Source organism: Bison bison, unplaced genomic scaffold, assembly GCF_000754665.1.
Source record: "Bison bison bison isolate TAMUID 2011002044 unplaced genomic scaffold, Bison_UMD1.0 scf7180017864535, whole genome shotgun sequence".
NCBI lineage: Eukaryota > Metazoa > Chordata > Mammalia > Artiodactyla > Bovidae > Bison > Bison bison.
Window position 1 is genome coordinate 14,125,844 of NW_011495084.1, and position 11,147 is coordinate 14,136,990.

The 11,147-nt window shown below is 43.1% G+C and overlaps 1 protein-coding gene across 1 annotated transcript in view; it reads left to right on the forward strand.

Moving 5' to 3' along the window:
• The window catches only part of LOC104982651 (multidrug resistance-associated protein 4-like), a gene marked incomplete at its 3' end in the record, with an annotated part of 24,492 nt that overhangs the window by 5,927 nt on the left and 7,418 nt on the right, over window positions 1-11,147 (forward strand). Inside the window, exons 2-3 of the mRNA XM_010832084.1 lie at window positions 5,410-5,520; window positions 6,066-6,186. Of these exons, the coding sequence (XP_010830386.1) occupies window positions 5,410-5,520; window positions 6,066-6,186 (232 nt within the window). The remainder of the gene's footprint in view (window positions 1-5,409; window positions 5,521-6,065; window positions 6,187-11,147) is intronic.

The window sequence follows — 11,147 nt, forward strand, 5'->3', positions numbered from 1 at the left end:
CATGATCTTCATTTTCTGAATGTTGAGCTTTAAGCCAACTTTTTCACTCTCCTCTTTCACTTCCATCAAGAGGCTTTTTAGTTCCTCTTCACTTTCTGTCATAAGGGTGGTGTCATCTGCGTATCTGAGGTTATTGATATTTCTCCTGCCAATCTTGATTCCAGCTTCTGTTTCTTCCAGCCCAGCGTTTCTCATGATGTTAAATAAGCAGGGTGACAATATAAGGCCTTGAGGTACTCCTTTTCCTATTTGGAACCAGTCTGTTGTTCCATGTCCAGTTCTAACTGTTGCTTCCTGACCTGCATACAGGTTTCTCAAGAGGCAGGTCAGGTGGTGTGGTATCCCCATCTCTTTCAGAATTTTCCACAGTTTATTTTGATCCACACAGTCAAAGGCTTTGACATAGTCAACAAAGGAGAAATAGATATTTTTCTGGAACTCTCTTGTTCTTTTGATGATCCAGCAGATGTTGGCAATTTGATCTCTGGCTCCTCTGCCTTTTCTAAAAGCAGCTGGAACATCTGGAAGTTCATAGATCACGTATTGCTGAAGCCTGGCTTGGAGAATTTTGAGCATTACTTTACTAGCGTGTGATGTAAATCAAGTCATAAAATATTTTCCTTTGTGATGCACCATTTTACAGTCACACCATCACTGTGCAGGGTTCTAGTTTCTCCGCATCCTTGCCAACACTATTTTTTCTTCTTTTTTTCTCATGGTAGTCTTCCTAATATATGTGAGCTGGAATCTCATTGTGGTTTTCTTTTGCATTTCCCTTATGGTTAGTCATTTTGAGCATCTTTTGCTCTTCAAGCAGAATTTTAAAGAGGGTCTTTGTGGGCTTCCCTTGTTGCTCAGATGATGAAAAATATTGTCTGTAATGCAGGAGAACCTGGTTCAAGCTCTGGGTCAGAAAGATGCCCTGAAGAAGGGAATGGTTACCCACTCCAGTATTCTTGCCTGGAGAATTCCATGGACAGACCATGGAGTTGCAGAATGGACACAACTGAGTGACTAACACTTTCATTTTGGGGGCAGAATGTCATCATCTGGGTAAGTCCTGGTGCTAATTTCCTGAGAATTTTCTATAGGGGACAAGTATGGAATAAATCACCCAACATGTTTGAAGCCTGTTTAGTGGTAAACCTCACAGATGGTATACTGTTGTTTTGGAAGGTAACTGAGACCTAGAGATGTTAAATGTGGTGGAGGTGCTGAATTGGAGTGGAGACGTGAAGCAGAGGACAGCTGAGGTCCTGGGTGCTCAGCACCACTGCTGGGACGAGTGTCCAGTCTTCTGACTCCTGGACCAGGGTTCTTTCGGGGTGCCAAGGTACCCAGATTAGCAAAATCTGAAGTTCAGTCTATCTTATTGCTTCTTTAATGAGTCATGGATAGTCATACATTCAACAAATAGTTCTTGCGTATCTGTACACATGTCGTCCTAGGAATAACAGGATAAAAGAAATGTAATTTCTTACATTCAGTCACTCAGTCCTCTCCAACTCTGCGACCCCATGGACCAGCACACCAGGCTTCCTTGTCCTTTACTCTCTCCCAGAGTTTGCTGAAACTCGTGTCCATTGAGTCAGTGATGTTATCTAACCATCTCACCTTTTACTCTCCTCTTCTCTTTTGCCTTCAATCTTTCCCAGCATCCAGGTCTTTTCCAATCAGCTTGGCCAAAGTATTGGAGCTTCAGCGTCAGGACTTCCAATGAATATTAAGGGTTGATTTCCTTTAGGACTGACTGGTTTGATCTCTATCCATGGATTATTATGGTCTGGTCTTGGAAATTTCCTACCCTGGCAAGATCAGTAAAATGTTGTTTACCTATGGGCTGTTCCTGCATATTAACTATTATCATTTAAATAATGCATAATCAATCTGAATAGGTTTTTTTGGTGGGATCATCTGTAAAGTTCTGTTTTTTCCCCTTATAATAAATAATTGCAGAGAGATAAATTGAGATTATGTAAATATCATCTTCCACTTGAAACTTTCACACACTTTTTAATTTCCATTGATGATTTTCTGACTTGATTGTTCCATTTTTTTAATTGTTAAACATTTTTATTGTGTATACTTATAACTTTACAGGACATGCAGGATAAAAAAGTATAAAATATCAGTAAGCATTTAAAATTTCAGCAGTCTTTTGGACCAACACTTGATTTGCACAAAGGACTAAGCATCTGTATAGAACAGACATGCCTTGGGATACATAGTTTACAGATTGACTCACAAAACAATTCCCCAAGTGATTTCCTCATAGAAAGATTTTAAAAAAATTCTTTGCACTTAAGAATTATTCAGTATAGTACATTTTCAGTTATGTGCACAGTTTAAAAGTAATCGATTACTCCTTTAATGTTTGTTTGCAAGAGTTTTCCTTTCTCTCCCATTTATGTAGCAGTACTGATTCATGGATTCTTTCATTATTTATTGGGTTAGGGTTCATAGCCATTTATTTGTTTTGATGCTCAAAGTATCCCAGATTTGTCTAGCAAGAGCCATTCAAGCTTCTCTGTCCTTCTACACATCCTCATGATTCCTTGAGTGCTTCCTTATTTTACAAAACAAGATGTCCCAGACCCATCTTGACTTTCGCTGCCTGTTGGTCTTGGCCTGTAGACAGTGAGGCCTTTGCCGGAATTTCCTGGGGCTCTGCTCACCAGGGCTCATACTAGTTATGAGCAGCCCCCACAGAAATTCTCCTTTTACAGTCAGTGTTGTTGGCTGGACCAGCCCTTGTGGTTCTTAGGATTGTGAGACACATCTCAGAAACAACCATCAGGGAACTTTGAAATGCCGAGGTGTATCACTCACATGCCCTGGAGGGTGCAAGGCACCCCTGGGGTAACACAGCGAGGTCCTGAGTAGAGAGAGAGAGAAAGCTCATGAGCAAGCTTGGACTTGGGGTTCTGCCTTTTTGAGGTTGAGGGTGGGGTGTCTAGGATTTTAAAGTTTCACTCTTTATTAGGGAATTTAAAAAATAAGAGAGGGAATTAAAGTGCAGGAAGGGAGAAGCAAACAGTCAGTGAGATGGTCTGTTATCAGGTCAACCAGAGCTTTCTAAAAGCGGGAACTTGTTTAATACACGTGTTAATTCTAATAGTTCATAAATGAATTGTTTTGGAATTACTGTATATGTACAAACATTTGGTCTGTAAAAACTGATGGTTATATCTTTTTCTTTATAACTGTTCTTGCTTTTTGTTTTATTACAATGGCCATGGCTGCCAGTGCATAGTTGAAGAGTTGCTATACGTCAGGCAATCTTAATTTACTCCTTAGCTTGGGAGGAAACATTTCAGTAGTTCACCACTAGGTACAGGCCTGACTCATTTTATTGTGCTTCACAGATATTGCAGTTTTTTACAGATTGAAGGTTTGTGGCAACCCTAGGTCAATCAAGTCTATTGGCACCATTTTTCCAAAGGCATTTGCCCTGTTCATGTGTCTGTATCACATTTTGGTAATTCTCATGATATTTCAAATTTTTTCATTATTATTAGACTTTTTTTTTATCTTTTTTTTTTAATTTTTTTAAATTTTATTTTATTTTTAAACTTTACATAATTGTATTAGTTTTGCCAAATATCAAAATGAATCCCTCACAGGTATACATGTGCTCCCCATCCTGAACCCTCCTCCCTCCTCCCTCCCCATACCATCCCTCTGGGTCGTCCCAGTGCACTAGCCCCAAGCATCCAGTATCGTGCATTGAACCTGGACTGTCATCTCGTTTCATACATGATATTTTTCATGTTTCAATGCTATTCTCCCAAATCTTCCCACCCTCTCCCTCTCCCATAGAGTCCATAAGACTGTTCCATATATCAGTGTCTCTTTTGCTGTCTCGTACACAGGGTTATTGTTATCATCTTTCTAAATTCCATATATATGCGTTAGTATACTGTATTGGTGTTTTTCCTTCTGGCTTACTTCACTCTGTATAATAGGCTCCAGTTTCATCCACCTCATTAGAACTGATTCAAATGAATTCTTTTTAATGGCTGAGTAATACTCCATTGTGTATATGTACCACAGCTTTCTTATCCATTCATCTGCTGATGGCTATCTAGGTTGCTTCCATGTCCTGGCTATTATAAACAGTGTTGCGAAATTATTGTATTCCCAAATAAATCTATAGACTCATGTCATTTTAATCATAATACCATTAAGGACTTTTTTGGTACAAATTAGCCCTCAGATACACATTGAAATGAAAAAGTCGAGAATTGTTCCAATTTGATTATGCCATATTTTTTTCTTTCAGCAACTTAACTCATTTACCTCATCATTCTACAATAAGCTTGCTATGAGATTTTGATTTATTTTTCAAGAGTAGACTCAAAGGGTAATTTTAAGTAAGTAATTTTAAGAGTCATTGAAATATGGAAAGCAAACATGAACACAGAATATGTTAAGGGACGTGATGGGATGCTTCTAGGGGAGTGAGGTGGGAACTGAAGACCTCGGCTGTTGCCATTAGCAACGTGAAACCAGGTGCTGCTCTCACTTCCAGAAAGGATGTGAAGCAGCAGCATGTTTCCAAGTACTGATTCTGAACCAGGGTCCCCCAGATCCAGGTCCACGTATTATCCAAATACCTGTGCGTTAGTATATGTTTAAACAAATACATGTGAAACTATCTAGCAACACAGAGATTTTTTAAAATAAATATCACTAAATCTGTTAAAAAAAAAATAAAAATAAAAGTGGGAACTTCACAGGTGGGGTGGCCTGGCTCTTTATCTCGTTGTGTAGCTGTTACATTGTGTAGCTCTTCACTGGCGATGGATGTCTTTGACATGGATGTCTTCAAAGCTTAATGTCAGGCACTTATATTACAATAATAAAAATGAACTATCAGGTGCTGACACACACTGCCCCAACCTTGGAACCAGCCATTTCTTCAGCTCGTTCCTTTTTAGGGAAGAAGGTATTAAAAAGCCAAGGTCTGGGTGAAGGGGGCCAAAGGGCACAAACTTCCAGTTATAAAATAAGTCAGTTATGGGGATGTAATGTGCACTCTGGTGACTATAGTTAATTCTACTGTATTGAATATTTGAAAGCTGGTAAGAGAGTAGACCTTAAAAACTTCTTCCCACAAGAAAAAAATTGTAATTGTGTATGTTAAACAAAACCCCAAGATCAGGGGACTAGAATGCTCTTTGCTAACAGTGTGTCATTGCTTCTGGGGCCTCTCAGCATACAGTTAGGGAGTGTGTATGTGTGTGTGTATGTCTATGTGTGAATGTGTAAACACATATCTAATTATTACCCCTTATCTCTATATATTTAAAATACAGTGTTTTTTTTTTAACAAAGCCCATCACTGTAGGATTCTAATTAGAGCTGTATAATTTAGATATATGTCACTGTCCTTTTAATTTTTAACAGGTGGCTAAACCCCTTGTTTAAAATTGGTTACGAGCGGAAATTAAAACAAGATGATTTGTACTCAGTGCTTCCAGAATATCGCTCCCAGAGCCTTGGAGAACAGCTACAAGGGTGAGCACAGACGGCAGGGAGAAAGAGAGGGACAGTGAGAATTTCCATGTGGGGCTAAGGGTTTGGAGGAGGCTTTGTTTCCTCTGGGTTCTCCTGAGCCTCCTCCCCTGACGCTGCACACTCACCCCCTCAGGCTGACCCCAGGCTTAGCCCACTTTGGAGGCTGGGGGAGCCTGTGTTTCCTGTGCATCTGTGAACATGGAGGGAGCCTGCAGCCATGGCCCTGGAGGCCGAGCTCTGTCCCTGGAGGTGGGGCCCCTGGAGGAGGGTGTCTGCCCTCCTGAGCTGCTCATGACCTGTGAGTCCAGTCCAAAGTTTGGCAGGAACTTGTTTCCTGAGACTAAAACTTTTACCTCAAGGCCTGTTTCTCTGGTGCTTCAGGGTCTGCACCGCTCATCTTTCAGGAACCCTGTGAGCAGTTAGCCAGCATCTATGGGGCAGGCAGAGAGCGCCCTGTAGTGAAGGGTCATCTCCCACTCCGCCCCTCCCCTGTTTTCCCTTTGGTGGACAGGCTGCTCTTCACTGTGCTTTGTTTCTCATTGCAGGTACTGGGATCAGGAAGTGAAGAGAGCTGAGAAAGATGCACGGGAGCCTTCTTTAACAAAAGCTATCATAAAGTGTTACTGGAAATCCTATGTAGTTTGGGGAATTTTTACATTCCGTGAGGTGAAAACTTTTTCATACAGTGCATTGCTTTTCAGGGTATGTGGGTCAGTACTGAGATGGACATGTGTGGAGAGAGGTCAGTAGCTTAAGGTCTGAGGCCAAATCTCGTCTAGGAAACATGATATAACTCAGTGGTTGCATGTATCTTTTAAAAAAAAATTATTTTGACTGCACTGGGTCTTTGTTGCTGTGTGCAGGATTTCTCTAGTTGCAGTGAGCGGGGTCTGCTCTCTAGTTGTGGTGTGTGGGCTTCTCATTCCAGTGGCTTCTCTTCTTGCAGGGCACAGGCTCTAGGGCACACAGGCTTCAGTAGTTGTGGCAGACAGGCTTTGTTGCCCCATGGCATGTGGAATCTTCCCGGACCAGGGATTGAACTTGTATCCCCTGTATTAGTACATGAATTCTGAACCACTTAACCACCATAACGTCTTTTGAAAAAACCCAAATGAGTTTGTTGGCTAATTGAATATTTTTCCTTTTAACATAGTGTGATGGAAGGATGACACTAAAAAAGAAAAGATATTTTATACCATATTAGGACATTATTGGTGCTCAGTAAATGATATAAATGCTAAAATTAATCCTTTACTAGAAGAATATCCTACAACCTCAAGGAATATATACTTTCTGGTTTGGAGGAAATAAACTTGGACCAGAGCCCCAGTAATGTAAGGCATTTTACAGGTGCTCAGCAAATAATTGTTAACTTGCTCGGGTCACATCTGATGAATGCTTTCCTAAGAAAGGATCGTTGCTTCTCCCCTTCCTGTGGAACAGAACCTGGGCTCAGCATCTGGGCTGAACCTGCCAGAGCTCCCAGGGGCACGCCCTTCCCTGGGCTGCCCGCCCTGCCCTATAGGCCAAGTCACTCAGGCCAGAGCCCCTGGGGGAGGAGCTCCAGCTTCACCATGAATCATGGAGAATCTGTGCACCAACTGTGCTGGTTTCCATCCTGGCTGTCGGGGTGGTTTGCTGGTTGAAGGGGCATCCTGGTATCTTGGCATTGGCAGAGGGTGGAGAAGGGGATGTGCAGGGAAAATCAGAGACAGAAAGCTGTGAGGTCAGTGACCTCTGTGACCCCGAAGATCCTGGGTCAAGATCCCCCAGAGAACAGTTCACCTGGGGACACAGTGCCGTCAGCCCCCCTGTTCTGGCTGAGCCTGCTGGAGGTCTGCTGCAGACCCCCCCTGGGTGGCTCGTGCTCTCCATGGCCCCTTAGTGCTGCCTTAGGGACATGGGCAGGCTGTGAGTGTGTAAGGGCAGGAGGGATGGAAGATGCAGTTGCTGAGAAAGGGGTGTTTTAGGTGGAGAAGGTGTGAGCTGTCATCAGTCCATTGTGTTGGGGGTGAGGTGATGGGCCAGGTGGTTTACAGGTGGGCATGTGGCTCTTGTTTAAAGGCTGCGTTGTACTGAAGGGCACTGCGGGCAGTGGGCAGCTGGGCAGCTGGGCAGGTGAAGTCCTCCCACACAACTGGAGAGACAGAGAATCTGTCAGCTCCCAGGTGACTGGGTGGTCCTGGGAGATGGAGTTCTCATTGATGACAAAGGTATGTTGACCATTGTACCAGAGTGTGGGAACAGGTGTGTGGGGCAGAGTGCCACCTTAGAGAGGGATCTGACCATGTAGATACCTCAGTGTCTTGAGAAAGGCAGGATGGAGTGTTTATTTCTAAGTTATCCAGCCCCAGGAATACTTCCTGCTGGGAATCCAGGAAGGCCAGGCCTGGGGCTGCATAAGGTGCAACTGGTAGAGCTCTGGGCCCTCCTTCAGGAGACTTGTTGTTGGGTGGTCATGGCAGAGAAGTGGGGAGTTGAGGACCTGGTAAATGTGAGGGTTCATCCTCTGTAGTACTAGAAGTTCTGTTACCAGTAACAAGGTAACTACATAACTACATACTCAGTAGTTATGGTGGTGTCCACAGCAGTACTATTAGTTTAGTAAGCGGGGCTTCCCTGGTAGCTCAGTGGTAAAGAATCCACCTGCCAATGCAGGATATGAGGGTTCATTCCCTGAGTTGGGAAGATTCCCTGGAGGAAATGGTAACCCACTCCAGTATTCTTGCCTGAGAAATCCCATGGACAGAGGAGCCTGGTGGGTTGCAGACCATGGAGTCACAAAGAGTGGAACATGACTTAGCAACTGAAAACATGCACACACAACAACAGGAAGTACTTGAAAAAAGTTATATATTAGGAATTGCCATGAGCACTTTATGTGCAGTATCACTTTTATTCCTTTGGCTGACAACAAAGTTGTAGGTTTCATATTACCCCATTTTAGAAGAAAGGACACTGATTCCAAGTATTTACACAGTGTGCCTCTGATCATACAACACATAAAGGACAGTGAGGTTCCATCTTGGGCTCTCTGACTTATGAGGCTGATCATCTCAATGACTGAGAGCTTGTCCAGGGTAGGAAGGCTCATCTTGAGAGCTTTGTCTTCAGGGTCTCAGACACATGCATCCTGGACTTGGCCAAAGGATAATAAATAGGATGCTAAGAACTTCCTGCAGCAGGAAGTCAGATGGGATCATAAATGAGAGTAGCCATTTATCATCATAAATGAGGGCCATAAATATGGCCACTGGAAGTGGTTAGGGTGTTAACAGTGGCAGCAACATCATGCTGCCTTCAGATGGACAAGGAGCCCTTCAGGCATCACCTCCCCCTCATTACCATCCCTATGTGATTTTTTTTCTTAGCTGCGCTGAATCTTCATTGCTGCACTCAGGCTTTCTCTGGTTGTGGCAAGTGAGGGATACTGTAGTTACAGTGCTTGGGCTTCTCATTATGGTGGCTTCTCTAATTGTGGAGCACAGACTGTAGGACTCACAGGCTCAGTAATTGTGGTGCATGGGCTAAGTGCCATGTGGGATCTTCCTGGACCAGGGATTGAACCCGTGTCTACTGCATTGGCAGGTGGATTCTTAACCACCAGGCCACATGGGAAGCCCATGACATTACTCCTTAATGAGACTGATCACTCAAATGGCTTATTAAATACTGTCTCTCAGCAGAAAATTCCAGACACTTAGGTGGTAATGACCTGCCTTTATTTTGTACTCGTTCTTGGTGCATTTGTTGTATCTATCAGTATTCTCTTTGGTAGGGGACATTACTCTTATTTCTCCTGTAATTACAATGATATTAGGCTCAAATTGAGAGCTAACTAACAGGAAACACTGATTCCCAAAGAGAATAATATGTTTCAGGAAAGGTTGGGATGGCAGGTGTTAGTGCTGGCTTCTGGTGGAGAGCCCCAGATTTGCAGGCTGCTGCACTGGACTACCCTTGGCATGCCTGGGCTGACATTCTTGCTTCTCTGTGTGAGCTTACAAATTTATCTTTCAGTGAAGTCTGTAAAAAGTATGTTTTACATTTTACAGTATGAGGGGCTCTTCCATAAACTCTTAGAGCTTCTAGGGGTGAATGATGGGGCTTGCTGGAAATGTCTTTGTGTTCTTGTGAATTGATCCTCCTACTCTGATCTGATCATCCTACTCATACTTCTTCAGCTAAGTGGTGATCTGTTATTTCTTGGTAGTAAGTGAAGCCTTCTGTGACCTTGTGAAAGGTGAGACAGTTGGTACAGCCTGTGAACGTGTATGTAGAACAAAGGAGTGTTGGAGTTTAATGTTACATTCATTTGAGGAATGGGTCCACCTTTCTGTAAATATCCTGATCAGGCACTAGGTGGCTGAACAGAAAATGCTGTTAGTTTTGTTTCATGTCTGATGTTTTGGATTCTCTTTCCCTTCCCCTTGCATGTGGGCTCCTCAACTTCAGCCAGACAGAAGAGAGCTATCAAAGTAAGCTTGGTGGCTGTTCACCCTGTCTGTTAATAAGGAGGGATTGCCTAAAAGGAATGTGTCAAAGGTCCTGAAAGATTTCCAAACTTTTGTCATTGTGTGTGGAGGAAATGATGTTGAGGGCCAAGGTGTTTACTTTTAGTGACTTGGATTTGTGTTGAGTGTTTGGTTTTCCTTGACAGGGAGAAGGGGACCTTCAAGGGGTGACTAGAGGGAGGAAGTAAGTTGTGGGGTGGAGTGGCCATTTGGCAGAGTGAGCAAATGTTTTTTGCTTTTAGTTTTGGGGAAGAAAATTGATTTCTTTAAGTCTTACTCAGGAGGTAAGCTTCAATGTCCCCCCAGTTCACTGATTTAGGATTTTAATTTTTGCCTTGGGGAAGAGATGATTGGTAACATTTCTTCCAAACCAGTACTTTCAATATGTGGCTGATGATAAATCATGGAAGACATCGTTTTTTTAGATTGACTTCTACCATGTTTAATTTTTTACTCCAAGGAACATCCCAGCTTCTAGGGGATAGAGATGTTAACACAGTATCATCCTGGGGCTGAGAGCCTGGGAACCTCCCAGACTGGTTTCTTTGTGATACTCCAACAGAGGGTGGGCTCCATTCTCTTCATCTACAGACATGAGCAGTTCAGGGTGGAAAAGAGTGGATATATTTGTGCCGGTGTCTCTGTTCATAAAGATTCTTAAAGGAGAAGATGGTAAGAGCACATCCCACATATAGGAGCCACTTTGACTTTCTGTTGGGTTGAGACATTAAGCGTACAAGGGACAGGGGAAGCCTGGGATCAGGGCTTGTGTTCATATGGAAGCAGAATTCTTGGCCTTCTTCTGCCACCTTTATCCTTATTCATCTTAAGGCTCACTTGGTATTTTGTCAAACGTGTTCTAAAGTACTGGTTGTAATATTTATTGAGCTTCCAGAGTGTATTCAGCACAATCAGAGAAGGCAATGGCACCCCACTCCAGTACTCTTGCCTGGAAAATCCCATGGATGGAGGAGCCTGGTAGGCTGCAGTCCATGGGGTCGCGAAGAGTCGGACACCACTGAACGACTTCACTTCACAATGTACTAAAGCTTTATTGTCTTGGAATACAGAGTTTGGGCTTAAGGTTAAAACTGTTGTCTGCTTGTCTTCTTT